This window comes from Sus scrofa, chromosome 13, assembly GCF_000003025.6.
Source record: "Sus scrofa isolate TJ Tabasco breed Duroc chromosome 13, Sscrofa11.1, whole genome shotgun sequence".
NCBI classification, from domain to species: Eukaryota; Metazoa; Chordata; class Mammalia; order Artiodactyla; family Suidae; genus Sus; species Sus scrofa.
The window spans coordinates 52,507,919-52,531,518 of record NC_010455.5 but is presented as its reverse complement, the minus strand read 5'-3'; the positions used below and the strand labels follow the sequence as shown (position 1 = coordinate 52,531,518).

General features: G+C 42.1%; 1 protein-coding gene across 14 annotated transcripts in view; it reads left to right on the top strand.

The window, feature by feature from the left end:
• FOXP1 (forkhead box P1) overlaps window positions 1–23,600 on the top strand; it is a 627,515-nt gene that overhangs the window by 442,840 nt on the left and 161,075 nt on the right. The window contains exon 1 of one of the 14 annotated variants that reach the window (XM_021070838.1): window positions 6,746–7,256. The exons of 11 other annotated variants lie outside the window; for them this stretch is intronic. In XM_021070838.1, the coding sequence (XP_020926497.1) occupies window positions 7,071–7,256 (186 nt within the window). In that variant the 5' untranslated portion in view covers window positions 6,746–7,070. Of the gene's footprint in view, window positions 1–6,745; window positions 7,257–23,600 lie in introns of those variants that run through there. 2 more of the 14 variants (XM_021070839.1, XM_021070840.1) reach the window with 2 other exon arrangements.

The window sequence follows — 23,600 nt, the reverse complement described above, 5'->3', positions numbered from 1 at the left end:
ATCAAGGTTCCAGAAGCAGAGAAGGCAACAACTTGAGTGAAAACAGTCTCAGACCGGGTAAATGATGTTTGCCTGTGGGTTGGCTGGCCTGGTGAGGGAATGCTGAAATACAGGATAGGAAGAATCAAGCCAAGTGGCAGTTTGGAAACCAGAGAACGGAAAGCAGAGCACTTAATTTGAGGGCCAGTCGTTTCTCTCTGAGAAGATGCTCTCCAGTCACATGGCTAACCCTTTGGAAGGAAGAGAACTCGGGGGCCCTAGGCAAGTCTAGGGTCCTCTCCCGCCTCCCCACCTGCCACCTCCCTCCTCTTTTCTTGCTTACTTGTCCCATCCCTGCCAAAAGCTCAATTGCCTTCCTCCTGCTCATGGTAGTGGAAGCCATTATTAACAAAAGGGAGCACTGCATAAAGGTGACAGAGATCTGGCAAGTAGAGGCGTGACGCCATCTCCCCTGTGCTGATAACATTATGGGTCAGAAACAGTGAATGTGGAAACAAATATCATTTCCCTGAAGTGTTCTGCCATTTTAAAGAGACATATCTCACTAGCAGACTCTCTCTCTCTCTAATATGCATACATATATATGTACTATATATGTTTTATATAAATGTACATTTATATATATATATTATATATTTTCCCCACCAGTAATTTTTTTTTACGTTGTATTTCTGAAAGAAAGAAAAATAGATTTTAAAATGTAAAAACCTGTTCTTCAATTGAGGATGCAAAAATCTCATTGCAGTATTTATTCCAAACCTGTTCTCATAATGTTCAGTCAAGGAGAAAACAGCAAAAAACAGTTGTTGATGGACTTAGCACAGAACTGGATTAAATAAGCATTAGTCTACTGAAGCTGATTACAGGAATATGAAAATGCAGTATCTTAATGGTACATATTTTTATGTGGCAGCGCAGTTGCCTTTCATTTTGCAGCTAATATGTCTATTCTTATGAGTCATTTACTTCTTTAATTACCTTTTGCAGGCAAGGCACCATGGTATATTAATGTGAATGATTTTTACTGCCAGTTTATCATACAATGCCCCAGAAGTTGAAAGGCGTAATTGACTTGGAAGAACAGCTCATGAAGGAAACAATATTTAGTTGACAGTTTTCCTTGTACTGTCTGTTGACGTTTATGAGTTTACACTATGCTAAAGGAGTAATAAACACAATTTTCTTTCAATAACAGGAAAGGGTAGCTTCTCAAACACATTTGTGGAAAACACATTTGTTCATTTCTTGAATAATATGAAAATAACACATTTCTGGTGATCAGCCCTCTCAGATTGCCAATTGAATTAAACCTTTGAAGGTACATTTATAACCTGTCTTGGAGCATTAAGAGATATTAGGGTTCGTGTGATTGAATCGATTTAATGAATATTTAAATTATAGACAGATTTGGATAAATCGTGTTTAAGTCTGGGTGTTACAGTCAGACTATTTGGCCTCATCCTCCCAATTTCCAGAGGGAGGGAGAGTGGGAAGGAGCTTGGGAACTGTCTAGGAGAAGATTTTCTCTCTCCCAAGGCCAGGGGCAGTCATGACAGTACATTTTAGGAAAATAGACAAAGAGGAGACTATCCACACAACTCCTTATAAGGTCTGGGCTTTGAACAGTTAAACTCCAGACTTGGGTGGGTCGCTGCTGTCCCGGCGTCTGGAATGGTGCCTTGAGTTGACTTGGGGCCCTTAGCAAGTGCTCTGGTTTTAACCATCACTTGCATGGTCCCCCGGGGCCCAGCGCTGGCTCACTGGCTCTGGGCAGGCCCCGGTTTGGCACATTGGTTTAGAGGGAGTTAAACTTTTCACAGTTTTCTGGATTGTTTGCAGTTCAGTCCTGTGCAGCATAATGAAAGTTTTCTAGCCATCTGTTGTTAAGCTGGCGGGGAGCAAGGCCAGTATATCCAAACAAAGTTCTGGCCTGCTGTAAACGGAACCTGTCGGTTTAGCATAGCTTTCCTGACCCCTCCAATGAACGGGGCGGCTCTTGGTACCAGGCACCCACCGCCTAGAGCTTTCAAAGGGGAACTATTTTCGGGGTGGGGGGTGAGGTCCTGTTTACTTTTTCTTTCCATGTTCCTCTCCCTGGCTTGAACTAGTTTATACTTAATCTTTAAATGGATAAATGGTTCCTTGTCCCCCACCCTCACCCCCACCTCCTTTTTGGAAGAAGGAAGCATTACTTCTTCAGGGGAATTTAACTTTTAGAACGAGGTGTGAGTGTCCTTAAATGTGTGTGCAGTGGCTGTGATTCGAAAGAGGGCTCTAGCTAATTGTTTTTGTTTCATTATTTTGTCTTTCAGTGTTTGGGGACAAACAGTCCAGGCAGTGGAAGCTGCTATATTATAACTACTTAGCTTATATAACTAAAAGTGTTTCATGGCTTTCAACGGGCTTCCTGCCCTCGCCTTCTTCCGCATTTTGTATTTCATTATCAGAAGTTATTACACGGGATAACTTGGAGAACAGCCATTTGTTTGACAGTGCTCCCAGCTGTATAGGGTGCTTGCTCCTCCTCTGTTCTCATTTACAAGGTATATATATTGCTTTTTTTTCTTTTTCGGCCACACCTGCAGCACGCAGAAGTTCCCAGGCCAGGGATCAATCCCACGCCACAGGAATTCCCGGTAACGAACCTAGTATCCATGAGGACATGGGTTTGATCCCTGGCCTTGCTCAGTGGGTTAAGGATCTGATGTTGCTGTGAGCTGTGGTGTAGGTCGCACACTCGGCTCAGATCTGACGTTGCTGTGGCTGTGGTGTAGGCCAGCAGCTGCAGCTCTGATTCGACCCCTAGCCTGGAAACTTCCATTTGCCGCAAGTGTGCCCCCGCCCCAAAAAACATCCACACCACAGCAGTGACAATGCCAGATTCTAAACCGCTGAGCCATCTGGGAACTTTGCTATTGCTTTTAATTGCTCAGCTTAACTTTAAAATAATTTCATTGTTTTGCGGTATTCTGTAATACTTTTTTTTTTTTAACTCAGTGATTTTATTATATTTTTAGTTGTTCAGCAATCATCACAACCCAATTTTACATGTATTGCATCTGGAGATTTCTAACCTCCAAGATGTAATACATGTTTAATTCTTATTTCCTGTTACACAGTGTTTACTTGGCTCTTTATGAACCATTCCCATAGGTCTAGATTCTTGATGTATATGTGTGTGTGTGTGTGTGTGTGTGTGTGTGTGTATAAAAGATACGTATGTAACTATGTATGTATCTCAACACCTAAGCCTACCTCTAACCTTTGAGGGTTTCTTTTTGTTAATGACACCTTGTGGGTGCTGCTGTATTTTTATCTTGGTCTGGCTGTGGTGTATTTCCTGTCCAGGAATGGTTACATTTGTGCGCTGTTAAGAGAGGGCTCCGGGGAGCTATTGTCAAACCTCTGTATCCATCTCAATTCATGAAAATATCTGGGGAGAATGGCCACTGTCATTGAATAAGTATGTCAGCCACTCCCCTGGCTGCTCTCACCCCTATCAATGAGAGGCAGACCCCCATCCCACGCAGTGACACAGAAAAAAAGGCACCACAAGGATGCACATGTGTCTAAAGCCCCAACATGAGAGGGTTTGGATTCAACTTCAGTGTAATTCAGGGATGGACAAGGGTCAGGAATTTCATAAATGGAGGTAGAGGGCTGGAAGGGGAACACAAAACCCCAGAGGAATTGTCAAAGACATACAAGGCTTCTCCTTTAAAAGGGACAAGGAGTTTTGCAAAAGTGAAAAATACTCAATTTAAAATTTAAATGAATGCACTTACTTGGAAATACCATACAGTCATAATCTGTTGGTAAGGTGACTGACATATAAAGTGCTTTTTTGTTTTAAGGTAAAAAAAAAAAAATGTATTCGGGGTAGGGTTTCGGGTGTAAATGTCAGGTGCAGCGTAACGTGTACTCACTCCAAGAGTCAAGCAAATAACCTTGGCATTTAGGACACTGCCTTTTAGAACATGAAATTGTATTTTGTTGTCTTTTTTTTTTTTTTTTTAAAGGAGGACTACATTAAGGGGTCACCTATTAGCTGTGTTTTTGCTGTCTTAAACTCAGCCCTTCTGTCTATTAAAATCAAACTACTGTGTAAACATTCCAGTGTTGTTCTTGGTCTCTACAATGGCCACGGGGATCAGGTTTCACCTGCCTGCACATCTTCAAGCAATTAGAGCAATTAGCGTGAAGCCATTTCACATTCGAGGATTCAAGGTCTATGATGACATTCAAGTCCAGGAGAAGTCTGAAAGGGAGACAGAGGAAGCGGCCCAGAGCATGCCTACTCTTCCATGGCCCTGAGCAGACAATTTCTCTTTTAAAAATGGTAGCTCTTTAATGATATTATTATGAGGTTTTTAAATGATGGATCAAAAGTTGTTTATATCAAAAAAACCCAACAGTCATTTAATTATACTAATGAAGGTCTTTATACATGGCAGATTTTTTTTTTTTTTTTTTGAAGACTTCTAATGGCCGTGAGAAATGGAGAGTTACTGCTCTTTGTGTCACTCTGGGAGTGACAGCATTCTTTTCAGGGGAAGAATGTGTTTTAGAATATAGAAGGGAAATTGCATTCCACTTTACATGGTAAACCTCCCTGTTTTGGAGGTAAATGGAACCATTACAGGAACGTGGACTATTCAGTTGGCGGACTTGGGAGTAAGTATTAAAAACAACTTTTTTTTTTTTTTTTTTTAAGGTTGGAGAATAGTGGCAACTTTCATGTATTGAACTAGTATAGTTTATAGACAGAAGGTCAGCTTAGCACATCAGACAGCTGCGTAGGCCTGACCCAAGGTGCCTTAGTTAGGGTTTTTGTTGTGTTTGTTTGTTTTGTTTGTTTTTCCCATTTGTAACTTAGTTACCCAGGAATCTTGTTTGCATGAGGCAAACCCTAAACTGATTACAGCTTTTTAAAAAATCAGTTAGTATCTTTAAATCCACATTTCGCTGTTGGGTTACTATGCAAAAACGGGGGGTGTATGTGCTAATTTTTAAAATCCAAGGGTGCTGCCTGGAAGAGCTCATTCTGCACTCCCAGGAGGTGATGGCCATCAGGGGCAACCACAGGCTAAATTATAATGTGGGATTCTCTTGCCCTTTACCCTGATGCTGCCTGTTCACATTCCGTGTTTGTTCACAAACAGCTCTAAGTACAGAACTGTCGGGAGAATTAGTTTTTCACTATATACACTGAGTTCAAATTAGAATAAGCAGCTTAATTTTTAAAAGAAATAATTGTGTGCCTCCATGAAAGTTCTTGCGGTAATCCATTTATGAAATGGCCTTAGTTGACTTCAGAGCAGGTAGGTGTTGAACAGTTTGTTATCCGTAGCACGGAACACATCTGTTAGTGTGGCTGAGGCTGGAGCATTTGTGTTCACTCTGTAAGGAGTCGTTTTAGGGAACTGGACCTCTCTGAGGTCTCTAGGCCCATCTCAAACCACTTAGAGCTCTTCTCTTGAGGGAGGACTTTTCCTGCTGCCCACTTGCATAGAGCCCAGGCTCAGTGCCTTTTGCAACTGCATTACAGAGCAGATGCAGGAGAGGCTAATAAAATGTGGCGTGCTGGCCACTGAGCAAGGTGAGGGTCTGTCTTTTCCCCTTGCCCCTTGGAAATGGACTGCTAGGCAGTCATCTGCAGCATTTATAACTAGACCAGCGGAGTTAGGCAGGAACATTGGAATCCCGTACTCCACCCCTCCTAAAAGTGGAGAGGCAGGCATTGAAGCACGGTGGGGCTCCAAAGGGAGGTAAGGCAGTAAACCAGACGCTTTCCTTTTTTTTTTTTTTTTTCCCTCTCCTCTCTCTCTCTCCTAGCCTCGTCCTCTGTTTCTGTGATCTGCCTTTTGAACTGTTTTTGTGGCTGATCAGTTCCACCTAATATGTCTCTTGATTTCTGCTATTGTAATACTCAGGCGACATGCTGTTCTCTTGGTTTTTATAAGCTTTAGATGCTTCTGCCTGTCATATTCTGGCGGTTTATCTTCAGCGTCTGGATTTGCTTTCAGACTTGAATGTCTATCAAGCTGCCGTTGCTTTGAATGTGAGATCAAAAGAAGATGAATTCCAGCAAAAAATTTCCTTCTATGAAGAAAAGATTGGGGCCTATGTAAACATCCCACTGACAGTTCCCAACGAGTTATTTTAGCCGAGTATTAGCACCTGGATGACAGACAGTCCAGCATTCCACGCTCAATAACAAATCAGTTGCTTCCGTGGCAGAAGAGCATTGCCACACCAACAGTGCGTTTTCAGAAGGAATCCTTTTGCTTCCTCCTCCCCCCTCCCCCTTTTCTTTTCTTTCTTTCTTTCTTTTTTTTTTTAATTGAATATGGCTGTTCAACTCTTCATCCTCTTTTTTCAAGCTGACTTGCTCTGCCTTCAGCAGTTTACTTGGCTTTACAGCATCTGTCAAGTAACTGGGGTGCCGCAAGACAGGACTTTGATAATGAGTTTGGGACGGGTTCGAGAGTGTTCAGGTAGGCACGCTAGGTGCCTGGAGATAAACAGGTAGCTCGGTTGAGAGCAGAGAAGGAGCCTGTAAAGGAAAAGCAGCCAAAGCAAGATCAAGGGCACAACCCTGGAATGCAGGCGATGTGTTCTTTAAAAATACATGTGACAAAATCCTCTCAAGTCTGCAGAATCTGAATTTTCTTTTCTTTCTTCCCTTTTTTTTTTTTTTTTTTAAAGCATCCTGCCTCTGTTAATGTCACCACAAAAAAATTTCAAGAGCAGGCTTCCCAAAACCCCGTTGCTGTGTATTTGTCTGTGTGAATGAGCTGTGTTTGGCAAGGGCTTGGTCTTGCCAGGGCACACTTCTGATGCTGTGTCGGTGCTTGCAGACCTGGAGTGATTTAGATGCAGCGTCGCCTGAATAGATTTCTTTAAGTGCTAAATGCAACTTTGAAAATTACCTGCAAGCTCCAACTGATCTTTCAACTTTGAAAGTGAAGAATTACTTGAGGAATTCTTGCGGTTTCTTTTGTCATTTAGTGAGAGCCCCGCCAGCTACTGTGGAGGCAGGCGGTCCCTGAAGTTGCCTACAAAGGGCAATGTTCCAGTGTGTTTTCTCCTCGAGTGTGCTTCAGCCGCACAGGACTTCCTGTTTATTCAAACATCTTTTTTACCACTCGGCAACCCCCGCTTCACAGAAACAGCCAGAACCCATCTACAGCAAGAAGACGGAAATCCAAAGGCAGACAGTGCGAGCACTCTCGGTCAAACTCTTCATTTTCTCTGTAAGTGTCGAGAGAGGGGGAAAAAAAAAAAGAACATTTTCACTGGGTTAAACTTTTTAAAACTGAACTGGGATTCGCTCCTGCAGGGATGTTCTCTGAAGGGCAAAATAAGATGATCTGACTTGTTTACTGCTCTTCCCCCCGCCCCCAACCCCCTCTCCATCAAAGACGGTTTTCTTTTTACAGCTTAGAGAGGACTGGTTGGTTCTGCAGCCTTGTTAATTCACTCTTGCTTTCAGATGTGTCTTTGGATATTATCAGTTCAGTCTGCAGCCCTGCGTCAGTCGTCAGGACCGTCAGGACTGTGTTAGGGGCTAGAACAGAGATTAGGACCTCGCTCTGCTTATTTGTGACATTGTTGTGCGTCGCCTTCTTTTCCTTCCTGTTATCACCAGGAGTGAGAGAGGGCAGAGAGAGAGAGGGTGCCTTGGGAATTCTGCATCTGCAGGATTGTCCTCCATGTAGGCATCATGACACCATCATCGTTTGTGACTCGGTCTTGATAATATTTGTACCAATTTCATGCCAATAAAAGTCAGACTGCTGAAACAAGCACGGTCATTATCTCATTTATATTACTATTGTTTAAACGGAGTGGGCTGCGAAAAGAAAGAGAAAACCCGCCTCACTTTCTCCGAGATGGTTGTTAACTTTGATGTTGGAAGGTTCTTTTCAGAATTCTCCTTGTGGATAATTAGGATGGCAGGGAAAGCTCTCGGACCCGGGCTGCTGCTTCTCTCTCTGCCGAAGAGTGACGTGGTTGCTCCGTGGGTCCTTTCTCTTGAAATGACTTTCTCACTACATGGCTTGACATTTTTTTTTAAAGGCTTCCACCTTTTCCTGTCTGATACCCACGTCCCTCTGGCCCCCCTCTCCTTTCTCCATACTCCTCCCCCAACCCTTACCCCCCCCCCCGCCCACACACACACACCCCAACTTTGGTGTAATTGGTAAGCCAGGTGCTAATTTTTTTTTTCCACTATGTACTGGTTAGGGAATAGACAGGAAGTGGAAAATTAGCTCTTTTGATCTGAAGGGAATTGTTAGTATTCAAAACCTTGTTTGTTAGCCCCCAAACTAAATTCTGGTGTCCACATCAAGATCTCTTAGAATAGAGAAAGGAATCGGCTCTGTCATTGTCCCCCTCTCTAATGGAGGAAACGTTTAAATAAATAACAAACTATGTGTGTGTATGCAAGGGTATCCGTGTATGGCCCTTGCTAGGCTGGCTTTTTTCACGTTCAGAAGTTGTTCTACTTTGCAAGAAAAAAAAATTATGTTTGCGACTGCCTTAAGGACAATTTGTATAACAGTAGGAGTAATTGCAGGGAAAATGGAAAGAGTGACTGGAGGTATTTACTCAGATGTTAGTGTAGGTGTGGGGGCCGAAAACTCAGTGTGGGAACAGTGGGCTGCTTTTCTTGGTATCGCAGTCTATTTGATGACCATCAAATTTCCCAGCTCACTGGTTTTGTTTTTTCTGGATGGCATGTTTGATTATTTATCAGAAGGGGAAGGGAGTAGCTGAAGCAAATAAACATGTGACCAAGTTCTGTTTTGTTTTCCACTCAGAAAGCCATGCCCTTTAACAGACATACAGAAAAGAATAAATGCATTGTTTTATGATAAAAGGAAATTATATGTGTCATTTTCTTTTTAAAGGCGAGTGAGTTAACCCTTAAGATCCCGGAGGCTTTTTGCCTTCTGAGAATTCGCCAGGATTTTACTGAGAATTAATCTATTGCGGTAGATGGTTTTATGGCGCAGGATTTGCCAGGATTAGTTGGTCAGTCGTTTGGCTTTTTTAGATGCTTTCCTTAGTTATGCCTGCCTCAGTAGCTCTACTTTTATGATGTGTGTGAGAGTGTGTGTGTGTGTGTGTGTGTGTGTGTGTGTGTACGGCTGTGTTTTAAACAGTGATGCTGATAAATCAGTAGCCTTTACAGATTTGTTAAAGGCTATATTCTGACTTTACATCTAAATAAAAACAGTTCAGTTAAAGAATATACCAAAGTTCCTGTGACCAGTGTGCAGCATAATTTATTAGAGGCCAACTTTTGGTCCTCTCTTAAAACATGTCATGCAGGTGGTGTATACAGCAAAGAGTAGACTTGTAGTTCTCTAAAACACTCTCAAAAACATCTTCCCATCTTTACTGTGTCACGTATTCAGTGATCTGCAGGGTTGTTGGTTATCTTAGACCAAGTCCACCAGAGATTTAGGGAAAAGCCCACAGCTACATTCCATGTAAATTTTTTTAAACATAAGCAAACAAAAATTTAATTTTTTTGTTTGAAATCTCTGGCAGGCTTTGCATAACTGCATGTAGACATTCTTTATACATAAGCAGGCGCTGACCTATGTGTACACGCACACCCGGTCCTGGTTCTTTAATAAGTAGAGCATGCAGGGGGTGCCTCATGTATACACACCCTGAACAGAGTTCGGGCATGATCCTAGCACAGTGCCTGGCCCGCTTCTATCAAGCCCTATAAATCACAGCTGAAAATCTGTTTCGTTGCCTATATTGCTTTGGAATGTGAATTAGAACTATGCACACAGCGGGATTCCCTCTCTATTGACTATATAAGGGAGCAATGCAGCTGACTCTCCAACACAGTATCGCCCTGCATGTGTGTCCCTGAGAGGTGGCTTCATGCTGGAGAGGCCAGCCATAGACACAGTAGCCGTTCCACCACCACTCTTTGTCATCTTGCATGACACTCCAAAAGGCACTAGAGAGTTCCTTTTGTGGCTCAGGGGTTAATGAACCTGACTAGCATCCATGAGGACGAAGGTTTGATCCCTGGCCTCAATTCGCGGGTTAAGGATCTGGCATTGCTGTGAGCTGTGGTGTAGGTCGCAGCCACAGCTCAGATCTGGTGTGGCTGTGGCTGGCAGCTGCAGCTCCGATTCGACCCCTAGCCTGGATTGTATGGTCACACTTTGTGTGTATACAGAGCCCTTTGTCTGTGCAAATCAAAGGGCCTGGCTAATGCTAATGCGTGCATAGTTGGCACCCCTGGGGGCGTAAGTAGGCTGTGGAGGTGATCCCACTTTTGAGGTGGAAAAAATGTCCTGCTATTAAAATAGTTTATAATTTCCGGGGTGTCTGTACTTCATGGTCAGGCAACACCTGAAAGGGGGCTACGATCTCAGTCTGAGAAACATTTTGCCTATGACATACTCAGCCCTGACCACAGGCAGTCTCATGAGAAAGCGTTTTACCATGAAGAAACTAGACTGGAAAATATATTAAGTGCGTGGTGTCAATGATAGAGGTGGAAGGGAGGAGCCAGTGAAGAGTAATCATGCTTAATTTTAATCTCTTTAGCATTAGAATTAGGAGATGGCTTTTTTTTTTTTTTTTAAGATACAGCATGGGCTAAATATTTGATTTTTGTTTTGTTTCACTTTAACTCAATATGATGTTGGCAATTTAACTTCCACAAAAATCAAGTTAGTTTGTTCTTTGCAAAGAAACAGACCCTGCTCATTGGCTGTACAAAGTGAGAAGTTACTCTGTGGTTGTGTGCTTTGGGGCAAAAGAATTGAAACGTTCTGTTAACCCTCAGTGTTACTGTGTAAGTCTTTCATTCTGGTGTGTCTTGGGCTCCTTCCCATGGTTACAACTGCACAGAGTAAAAATTGGTCACGTGCCATTTGGAGTTTTAGGTCTTAACATTGAAGGCTTTTGCAGAAGTCTCTTAGAGTAGGGTGGGAGTAGAACTTAGGTTATTTGGTACCCAGAACTGTTTGTTTGTTGGAACCTGAACACAGAAATGAGATTTGAAAAATTGCCATCCACAGTGTGTTTTTAATTTGAAAAAGTAATTTTCAGAAGTGTGTAAATAATATAATTCGTTTTACTTCAGAAAAGTAATTTACTTAATCATGCCCCCAAATGTGATAGTGTGTCATGTGTAGATACTGATATTACCCTTGAATTTATATGTTCCTCACTGATTTGCACATTTTTCATATCTCCTAAAATGAATGATCATTTTTTAAAAATTAAAGTGTAGGAATTCCCATCATGGCTCAGCGGAAACAAATTCAAGTAGAAACCATGAGGTTGCTGGTTTGATCCCTGGCCTTGCTCAGTGGGTTAAGGATCTGGCATCGCCATGAGCTGTGGTGTAGGTTGCAGACACGGCTCGGATCTGGCACTGCTGTGGCTGTGGCATAGGCCAGCAGCTGTAGCTCCAATTCGACCCCTAGCCTGGGAACCTCCATAGGCCGAGGATGCAGCCCTAAAAAGCACACACACACACACAAAAAATAAATTAATTACTTAAAGTGTAATGACTTACAATGTTGTGTTCATTTAAGGTATACTGCAAAGTGATTCATTTATACATATTTTTTCTTTTTTGGATTCTTTTCTATTATAGGATACTAAATGTGGTTCCCTGTGTTATACAGTAGGTCTTTGTTGTTTATCTGTTTTATATATAGTAGTATGTATTTCTGAATCCCAGACTGCTAATTTATCCTCCCCACTGTCATCCCCCCTCCCCCTGGAAGTTTGCTTTCTATGTCTGTGAGTCTATTTCTGTTTTGTAAATAAGTTAATAGATATTATTTTTTAGAGTCCACATATAAGTGATACCATATGATATTTATCTTTCTCTGCCTGACTGACTTTAAAAGCCCTTAATCGATGTCAGGCCCTAAGCTATACACATTACATGTATTAATTATGATATAGAAACGGTTCCTCCAATTCTTACAGATGAAGAAACTGAGGCACAGAGAGGTTAGGTAACTTGTCTAAGGTTATACAGCACACCAGCCGTGGAACTGGGGTTCACAATCCAGGCAGGATGACAGGTGGGAACGTCACCACCACGTATGCCGCTTCTGTGGAAATACATTAATGTTTTATAAAGCTAACTGGTATTCCTTTGTAAATGCTATGGTTCTCCCAAGGTCAGTAATTCCCCCAAATTCCCAGAGAATCCTTATTTCTTCATGCCTAGAGACTCAAGTTCCACGTTATGCTAAACTGTGGTGGCCGGAAGTTCCAAAGATCGTTGTTACTCGATGAGCACAGCTTGATGAACATGGGTGTCTATCTCATGAACAATTTTTAACTCCCCTTTTAAGAAAATCTAACTCCTTGACCAGAGTGATCAACTCTTCAAAAAATTCACTACAAAGTACCTTTTGAGTGTGGCCTGGATTCACTGAGTATATTCTTCATAACATTTCAAAACTTTTCTTGGAAGATTCGTCAGGCTAAGCAAGTAGTTCGAGTTCCATGTGTATGCAGGCACTCCACATGCATGGATTTGTGGGTTAGTGGCCATGTTTGGTTGCATCATTCTTGAAGGACAAGGAAAGGGATTCTAAGCCAGACTGCATGACCTTTGGCTTATTCTGTAAACTCTCTGTTTGCGTAACTCAGTGCAGAACCAAGCCAGAGCCACAGTTGGCATTTGGGAAGTGCTGGCCATCATTACTTCTTCATGACCGGACAGCAGTGTCATCAGTACTGTCGCCTCCCCCTTGCTTACTCTTGCCAGCCACTCCCACTGCCTTATTCGAAGAGTCCAGGCAGAGCATGGATTAGGGTCTGATGCAGGTCAGAAGGAGCCATGCTTGCTCAAGTGCCCTTACCAGCCAGAAGACATAGGCCGCTCAGTTGCCGGTCATCTCTGTGACCATTAGGCTCAGTAGAGGATGCTGTGGTTTTCTCACCTTCTTGCTAGAGAAGATAGCCAGTGCTTTGAGATCACTGGGGAACAGGAATGTTTGCTTCCCGCAAAATATATTTTCTTCAGTTGGGGGAGGGGTGCACTGTAATCCTGGTTTCCATTTAATGAGTAATTCCCATGTGCAGAGACCATGCTAAGGACTTTCTAAGCATATCTCACCTAAACTTTATAATTCAACCTCTCCTGTGTGTTCATATATGTTAATTGGGTGTAATAATATCTCAAAGGATTGTGAAAATTTGATGAAATGGTATGTCTAATACTTTTTAGCACTTACTGAGCAATAAACACTCACAGAACTGCAACTTTTATTACTAGCTTCTTCATCCCTAATGACCAGGGACCAGAAGAGTTTTAAGAATGTAGTTAATTGGAAATGCAGGTCAAAACCACAGTGAGGATGTCACCCCACACTGATTAGAGAGGCTATTGTCAAAAAGACAAGAAATAACAAGTGTCAGTGAGGATGTAGAGAAAAATGAACCCTTGTGCACTGCTGAGGGGAATGTCATTTGGCACAGCCACTGTGGAAAACAGTATGGAAGTTCCTCAGAATTGTCAAATGATCTAGCAATGCCACATCTGTGTATATATCTAAAGGAAATGAGAAGTTTGCCGGTAGCTCAGTCTTTTAAGGATCTAGCATTGTCACTGCTACGGCACGGATTCGATTCCTGGTCCAGCAATTTCCACATGCAGTGGGTATGGTCAAAAAAACCACAAAAAGCCTAAAAACTGAACAAAGGAAATGAAATCACTATCTCGAAAAGATAGCTGCACTCCCTCGGGTTCATTGCAGCATTGTGTACTGTAGCCAATGTAGGAAAAGAACCTAAGTGTCCAATGATGGATGAATGAGTGAATAAAGAAAATGTGATATATATACATACACACACATGCAGGCACAGAGGAATATTATTCATCCATAAAAAGAATAAAATCCTGCCATTAGTAGCAACATGGGTGGACCTTAAAAATATTATGCTAAATAAAATAAGTCAGAGAAAGACAGATGCCATATGATCTCACTTAATCTTACATAAGTGGAATCTTACGTAATCAGATTCATAAAAACAAAGAACAGGTTTGTGGTTGCCAGAGGTGGGAGATCGGGAAGTTGGGTGAAGGTTGTCAAAAGCTCTAAAGATAAGTGAATTTGGGAGGTGTCATGTACAGTACAGTGGCTGAGGTTAACAGTGCTGTGTCGTGTACGTAAAAGTTGCCAAGAGAGTAGACCCTATACGTACTCGTCATATGTACACTGTGGTATGTGGAATGACTGGCCCCCAGGAACCTGTGGTGTAGCACAGAGAACTCTACCCATTATTTTGTGATCATCTGTATGAGAAAAGGGTCTGGAAAAGAATACATATGTGGTACCTATAGGTATAACTGATTCACTCTGTTATACAGCAGAAATTATCTCAACTTTGTAAATCAACTATACTTCCATAAAACCTGAAAAAATGAAAACAAATAGTTCTTATCACAATGAAAAAAATGGAAACTATGGGAGGTGATGGATATTAGCAAAAAGTTTACTGTGCTAATTATAATATATATGTATCTGTATATACACACACACATATATATACACATACATATATAATCAGGTATACCTAGAACTATTACAATGTTATATGTTAATTATATCTCAATAAAAGGGGGGAAAGCAGAGAAAAAAAATTTTTTAGTTATTATTTGTGTGTATATATATATATATAATTATTTTTATTTTTTTTAGTTATTATTTGTGTGTATATATATGTATATAAAATTATTTTTATTTTTTTCCATTATAGCTGGATCTGTCAGTTTTCTATTGTACAGCATGGTGACCCAGTTACACATACATGTATACATTCTTTTTTTCTCATATTATCATGCTCCATCATAAGTGACTAGACATAGTTCCCTGTGCTACACAGTAGGATCTATCTCTCTGCTAATCCATTCCAAAGGCAGTAGTCTGCATCTGTTAACCCCAAGCTCCCGATCCATCCCACTCCCCCACCCCCTTGGCAACCACAAGTCTATTCTCCAAGTGTATGATTTCTTTTCTGTGGAAAGGTTGATTTGTGCCATATATTAGATTCCAGATATGTGATATCATATGGTATTCATCTTTCTCTTTCTGACTTATTTCACTCAGGACAAGAGTCTCTAGTTCCATCCATGTTGCTACAGATGGCATTATTTTGTTCTTTTTTATGGCTGAGTAGTATTCCATTGTGTATGGATACCACATCTTCCTAATCCAATCATCTGTTGATGGACATTTGGGTTGTTTCCATGTCTTGGCATTGTGAATAGTGCTGCCGTGAACATGCAGGTGCATATGTCTTTTTAAGGAAAGTTTTGTCCAAATATATGCCCAAGAGTGGGATTGCTGGGTCATACGGTAGTTGTATGTATAGTTTTCTAAGGTACCTCCATACTGTTCTCCATAGTAGTTGTACCAGCTTATATTCCCACCAACAGTTCAGGAGAGTTCCCTTTTCTCCACACCCTTTCCAGCATTGTTACTTGTGGACTTATTAATGACGGCCATTCTGACGGATGTGAGCTGGTATCTCGTGGTAGTTTTGATTTGCATTTCTCTAATAATCAGTGATGTTGAGCATTTTTTGATGTGCTTGTTGGCCATGTGTAAAAAATTTAAATACAGTTATTTAATACACCACCACTACCACCACCACCACCACTTAACAAGAAGCAAGCAGCTTTAGGAGAATGTGAATTGAAAAAAATGAGTTGTAGAGTTCCTGTTGTGGCACAGCAGAAATGAATCCGACTAGGAACCATGAGGTTGCAGGTTCGATCCCTGGCCTCTCTTAGTGGGTTAAGGATCCGGCATTGCCGTGAGCTGTGGTGTAGGTCACAGATGCAGATCGGATCTGGCATTGCTGTGGCATAAGCCGGCAGCTGTAGCTCCAATTGGAACCCTAGCCTGGGAACCTCCATATGCCACAAGTGCGGCCCTAAAAAAACCAAAAAAGAAAGGAAAAAAGTGAATTGAAAAAAATGGGCCAGAAATCTGTTGGATCTAAAAGCCATGCCTGGTGACAGCATCAGTATCCCCAGAGGCGCTGGATGAACTGGGGTAGTTCATTGTGAGGGAGAGCAGAGCTGGGCTTCTTCATTTTTTCCCATCTGCCTGCTTGGGAATTGCTAGCAAGAGAAACTCAGGGCGTGACAGGGATTCACAAGCGGGACTGAGCCCTTGGATCTGGGCAAATCAGGGAAGGACTCTGCTGCTTCAAGAAATTAATCAGATTGAGTTTTTAGGAAAAGGTAGAATGTATTCACTTTTAAAGAATTCATCTAGTTTTTGTCTTTCCACAAGTTTTTTTGAGATATCTCTGGCATCAAGAAATGGTGTATGTATATTAAAGTGTACAACTTGGTGTTTTCATGTATGCATATGCGTTGTGAAAAGATCGCTGAAGTCAAACTAAATAACTTAACCATCACCTTTACCAAGTTACCTTTTGCATGTATAGTGAGAAGATTTAAGATGTATCCTCTTAGAAAATTTCAAGCACACAGTACAGTATTGTTTAGTCACCATGCTGTACATTAGATCCCCAGAACTTTTCATCTCACACAGCTGAACTCCTGTGAAGCTTTGACCAACATCTCCCCAGGTCTCCCCTCCTGCCCCCCGCCCCCCACCGCAGCCCCTGGCAATCACTGTTCTACTCTCTGCTTCTCTGAGTTCACCTTTTTTAGATTCCATTTATACAAGTGAGATCACACAGTATTTGTCAGGGAAGCGTAGAATTTAAATCGAGGAGACACCTGGTTGGCCTGTAAATGTGGGCAGAGAACATGAAGAAGAGAATTCCGGGTGTGGCCACAGCTCCAAGAGGGAATAGCAGGATCAGGTGGGGGCGGGGGGGAAAGAGTCTTTGCTCTGGGGAAAAGAGGCAAATAAGCTAAGAGACAGCATATCGCAAAAAGGCCTTTCCCTTCTTTCTGAAGGCAAAGGAACACATTCACCCAATGCATTTTTGGCTCTGAAGGGCTGCAGGTCCATTTGCCAGAATTACCCTCTGCCATATTTGGTCTAATCATTGACCTTGGTAGAATGTTAGTGTCAAGTTCTCAGGAGACAATGTTTGTTTGTTTTTGTATTTCTTTCCTAACCACTCACTAGTCTTGTGACCTTGGGCAAGTCACCAAACCTCACAATCTTAGTTTTTCCACTTTACATTGATAATCACAAACCTTTCCCCTGCTTCCCTTAGGCATATTTGGGAACAACAACAACAAAAAAATCAAATCAAATAATAAGTATAAAGCAACCAACTGGCATAGTGCCTGGCACATATTAAACAGTTCAAGGCATTATTTTTATTTTAGCATTCTAAGTGCTGGCACTTTACTTCCCTACCCTTGGCCCTGTGTTTTTAGATGTTCCTAATTTCTTAATTTCTTATACAGGTATAATATTTGCTCTTTGCAATAACTGCTTTGAGAAGTGTAAATTATTGGAGAATGTTTGGATTTTTTTTTTTTTTTTTAATCTTTTTATCTTGGCTCACTTTGGCCAAGAGTCACCAGTTCCAAACTTTGGATTACTACCCATATTTGGGTCTTTCCCCTCTTCCCATTTCTCTTTCTTCCTTTTGTCTTTCATCCCAGTTGGAATTGGTGCTCACCCTTGCTTCTTTGCCCACCTTCAGGTAAGGGAAGGAAGGTAATTTGGGAAACAAAGTGCTAAAGAGTTTAATTTCCTCTGAGGGCGTCTCTCGAGTAGGTATGGCTTACATTACGAGAAGAAAAGGGATAGCAGTATCATTTGCTTGAGTAGAACCTATCTTTAGTGTTACTGGAAAAATCATAGAAAACTCTCCATTATTTTGAGCAGGATCCCAGCCAGATTCTTCTGCAGGCTTCAGAATTAGCGAGCCTCACTCCAAGGTATGAAAAGATAAGAATCTGAATTATTCATAATGAGAGTTACCAGGCTGCACCCTCATAAAAGACAATTGTAGGAAACAGCGGGTTAATACAGTGAGTTAATAGATCCTTGGATTCATTTATTCTTGCATTTGACCCCCATCTTTTCTACTTTGGGAGCTTGGAGAAGGACTGGGCCATTTCTGTCTTCATTTTTGCATACACTCTGGTCCTTCTTTCTCAAAGGAATACGGACTTCATGCAGCATCCAGCTCAACATTTTAGACGTTTTCTACTAAATTTGACTTCTGTTTTACTTCACTGCAATGCTAATGTTGCCTCCAGTCATAGCACCCCAGGCTCTGGTCTTGTCAACTCTCATGAGCTCGACAGGCTCAGGCAGTGCTTGAATGGAATTGCTCCAAACACAACTCAGGTCAGGAGACTCGGTGGTGGTGATTCAGCGTCTGGCACCAGTTCCAGCCAGGACCGCCAACCAGAGCCTCCAGAAGGTGGTTATGGGGCTCTGTGTTAATAGACGTATGGAGTAAGACTATGATCGTGAGGTCCCCTCCACGCCCGACCCTTATAAGAGACTTCAAACAGACTTCTGACTCTTTGTAGCCGTTACATTCTTTTCAGCCAATTTTAAAAGAGGATCATAGATACCCTTTTTCTTTTTGTCTCATGAAAATTGCTACCTTTTACCTTTCTTGGCGGGCAGCATCTTCTGTGCGCCTTACAGTAAGAAAGGTTATTCCTAACTGCAAGTGAGCATAGGGTTTGTGGATCCCTTTCTGCTTCCTAGGTTTCCTTTGGGGATGGGACTTAGAGCACAGGGCCTCTTCCTGTCTATAGCCTTCTGGTATTTCTGTGCCCGTGTCTCCTGTTTTAGGTGCATGATATGGCATTTGAACCCACAGCACTAATGCTGGTGAATCATGGCATGGTGTAAGAACGCAGTTGCACAACTCTGTTCTGCCTCATCCCAGCTCTTCTAAGTTTTTCTTTTTTTTTTAATTTTTAATTTTTGTTTGTTTGTTTTTGCTTTTAGGGCCCCACTTGCGGCATATGGAAGTTCCCAGGCTAGGGGTTAAATCAGAGCTATAGCTGCCACCCTATACCACAGCTCACAGCAATACCAGATCCTTAACCCAGTGAGCGAGGCCAGAGATCAAACCCTGTCCTCATGGATACTAGTCTGGTTCGTTACTGCTGAGCCATAACAGGAATTCCTCTTCTAAAATTTTTTTTAAGAATTAAATTTTTTTGGAGTTCCCTTCGTGGCGCAGTGGTTAACAAATCTAACTAGGAACCATGAGGTTGTGGGTTCGATCCCTGGCCTTGCTCAGTGGGTTAAGGATCTGGCGTTGCCGTGAGCTGTGGTGTAGGTTGCAGACGCGGCTCAGGTCCTGTGTTGCTGTGGCTCTGGCTTAGGCTGGTGGCTACAGCTCTGATTAGACCCCTAGCCTGGGAACCTCCATGTGCTGCGGAGCGGCCCTAGAAAAGGCAAAGAGACAAAAAAAAAAAAAAAAAAAAAAGAAAGGAATTTTTTTAAAAAGAAGGAAAAAGCATTTGTCATCTTTTCTAAGAAAATAACACTCTAATGGATTTCCTACATTCAACACACACACATTTTCTCTCTCTCCCCTAACCTACCTATACTCATGTATTTGCATTATTTGTTAGATTTTGAAATAAAGCAAAGAATGTGTGACTATTTTTTTGTCTTTTTTTTTTTTCTTGTATTTTTTGTCATTTCTTGGGTCGCTCCTGCGGCATATGGAGGTTCCCAGGCTAGGGTTTGAATTGGAGCTGTAGCCGCCGGCCTACGCCAGAGCCATAGCAATGCTGGATCTGAGCCGCGTCTGCAACCTACACCACAGCTCACGGCAATGCCTGACCCTTAACCCACTGAGCAAGGCCAGGGATCAAACCTGCAACCTCATCGTTCCTAGTCAGATTCGCTAACCACTGAGCTACGACGGGAAATCCTGAATATATGACTCTTAGATGTCATAGTAGTGATAACCTAGAAAGTGAAATCATGTCAGTAAGGATTTGGGAAACCAGGCCCTGGGAGTAGATCTGGAAGACGGGAGGTTCAAATTGGTGTGGATTGATAAAGGAACTGCAGTGGTCCAGGTGGTAGAGAGAATGCGGTGTGGTGGCCTCATCCCCCCCCCACACACACACACGTGGGGGTGACACTGCCCATAGCCCTGTCTTCTGCAATTAGGGCAGTGATGACGATAGGGAACTTTGACTTTTCCATTTCCTGTCCTATTTGGTTTTAACCGGAACACATAGTATTAGAGAACTCTATGAGTGGGATGGTCTCTGCTCCAAATTTTCACCATGTCTGTCCAGACGTTGTCTCATAAACTCACTTGCAGAGACTGTGGAATATTTGGAGAAAGCCACGCCCTCTCTCAATGTCTGCCATTATGGATTACTCTCAAAGCATAGAATCCTTTATAGAGCTGTCTGTAGAGGATGGATGATGCTAAGGAGAACCCACCTCTTCTAGGTCACTGATTCAGATTTGATGTCCCGAATGATCTAAGGCTTTGCTGTCAACCCCACCTGCTTTTACAGGGTGGAGTCAAGTGAATAAATTACCAATGAATGCTCTAAGTCTACACTCTTATTTGCAATATCTCAGGTTAGACTAAGCAGTGACTGGTGCAAAGAGACTATTGAAAACTCTCTGATGCCTTTTCATTTCTTGTTGTTGCCCTCTGCGTATTAACGTTTTAGTGAAAACAGTATATCTTTGTTATTTACGTATGTTACCAGTAATGTGACTTGAGGGTCTGCTATAGTGCTGTCTTTCTTGGTGTATCTAATATTTACACAATCATGAGAATTGGAATCTTTCCTTGGGCATCTAATATTTTCATATTCGTAATCACTGAAATCCCTCTAAGAGATTAGCTCACTTTTTTTTTTTTTTTTTTTTTTTTTGCATTCTTTTTGGAGAACTCACTGCCTTGGAATGTTGTTGGGTCTGTGCAAATGCTTCTAGTTCTATCAGCCACTGTCCATTTATTTGTTTTTTCTATCTATCTTTCCCTCCTTCTTTCCTTCCTTCCCTTTCTTCATCTCTTTCTTTCCTTCTTTCTCTCTTTTTCTTTCTTTCTTTCTCCCTCTCTCTCACTCTCTTTTTCTCTCTCTCTCCCCCTTTCTCCCTCCCTCCCACAAACCTTCTTTTCATACTGCACTAGAATGATTATTGTGTCCAGAGCAAGGGGGTGATGGAGTTGGCATGCATACTCAGTTCTGCGTCCTGCTACAGAGAAATTATCAGATTGTATTTAATGATGAGCACTCCTGTTAAGATGCTGTTAGTTGCTGGAGTTGATCTGAGATAGCAAATTAGTGTAGGGGGGAAAGGGTTCTTTAAAGGGACTTGAGGGGTTCCAGGTGTGGCTCAGCAAGTTACCAACCCAGCTGGTATCCTTGAAGATACCCGTTCGATCCCTAGCCCTGCTCAGTGGTTAAGTACCCGGTGATGCCATGAGCTGTCGTGTAGATGGCAGGTGTGCCTCAGATCCTGCGTTGCTGTGGTGCTGTGGCTGTGGCGTAGGAAATAGGGTATTGCCCTAGCCTGGGAACTTCCATATGCCACAGGTGCAGCCATAAAAAACAAACAAACAAATAAATAAAGGAACTTGAGGTGGGTATAAAGGAGAAGAAATAAAGGAGAAAACTTGACTTCTTTCCTACTAAGCTTCCTAGGTGGCTTTTTGTTGCTGACTCTTCCTCTCCAGCCCCCGAGTCTGCACAGGAACTGTTGATTAGCCTGTGAATTTATCTGAGAAACAGTTTTGATCTTGAGGGGTAGGAGAGTCTAGGAAAAGAAATTGGAGGAAGGATGGCTGACTCAGAGCACCCTTTGAAACTGGAAGTGGGACAACTTCTTGGAGCAATCAGTAAGGGACTGGCCCTTCTCAACTGGCCAGTAGGGCCCTGCTCTCTTTATTTTGAGGCTTTTGAGACCCCCCACCCCACATACTAGATGGAAGAGATTCACTTGGAACTGCTATAAATTTCCTGTGGGAAGAAGAAACACATATTCGACGTTAGCAAGTAGTTTGAAATGGTTTCAGATAGGGGAGCTCATGGATGTATTTTCTTTCCATGTCCCAGTTCCTCTGAGAAAATCAAAAACAAGTTTGAGCCTTAAGAATAGCTAATGGGTAATGTCCCTGCGTCTTAGCTTTGTTCTGAGGTTATTGTGGCCAATTGATTGAAAGCTTTGTTTCTATAAAATTGTGTCCAGTGGAATCTTCTGGGAATCTCAGAATGCAGATAGCAGGCTAAGAGAAGTTGGCAAACTTTCCCTGTGAAGGCCCAGAGCGGAATATTTTAGGATTTACAGTCTTGGTCACAAGTGCTTAACCCTGCTTAGTGGCGGCAAAGCAGCCCTAGGTGGTGTGGAAGCAAGTGAACGTGATTGTGTTGTAATAAAACTTTATTTGTGGACCCTGAAACTTGCATTCCATGTAATTTTCACTTGTGTCCCCCCCAATTCTTCTTCTTTTTTTTTAAATTATTCTCCCAACTGTTTAAATGAGTAAAAAACCATTCCTATCTCAGGGACTGGACAAGAACAGATATAATGGTCTAAATTTGGTCCATGGGCTAAAGTTTTGCTGGCCTGTGACCTACAATATTGCAGTGCATCATATTTTTAAAAGACCTCCATTTATCAGTCTCAGTCTCAGGCATCATCACCAAGTGTGTTATGTAAAAAAACAAAACAAACAAACAAAAAAACCTCTGTATTTGTCTCCTTTTACCGGCTTGCTTTATATATGTGTGCGTGTTTACTCCAGCCTTATTTTCTGTAAACTCATTGGTGTTTCTTAAAATATGGTAAACATGTTTTTGAACATCGGCTACCTTGATCAACATGCTAAACATAGGAATACCTCAACCCCCAAATATAAGCACCTGCTATGAACTCGAGACGTAAATAGCTCGAAAGTTGCAAACACGCTTATGTAAAATGTAATTTGTAAATAACAGATGGCACTTATTTACTAGGAATGTGAGGCACTGATGAGCATGAAGTCATCTAGAACCAAGAGAATAGAGGATGTGTCAGAACTGCCCAGGTCCCCAGTCAGCATGAAAACTGGCCACACTAGATACTTGGCACCAGTCCCCCTGACTCCCTGGGTGCCCAGAGCGAACTATGGCATGCTGACCACAAGGCAACTCCTCACCCTGGGGGCACATCAGGGCTCAGAGGGCAGCCCCCACGGACAGAGAGGCAGTGTATGCCTTCTCCTTCTCTCTCAGCTCCTCGGGCCATGTCTTTTAGATGTTGAAGGACAGTAAATGGGATTGTGTGCAACTGGGCTGTAAGTGCCTGCTTTTATCCGGCACCTCCACACTGACCTCTTCAAACTGGCACTTTGCTGTAACCCAGGCCAGCAGTCAGATACAGCTCCGTGTTATCCCAGGCCAGGCAATTGTCACATCTGTGTTAGAGGAAGTGTTGACTCAACCCAGCCCAGGAAACCACCACCGAGAGTAAAAGGTCTCCAGAGATTGGATGGGACCTTTTAAGTTATTTACATTAGCAATTGGTCTGGAACTTGAGTCACGGTTGATTCTTGCTTCTTACACAAGAAATTCTTTTATTTTTTTAATTTTTATTTTTGAAATTTTATTGCAGTATGGTTGATTTACAATGTTGTAATAATTT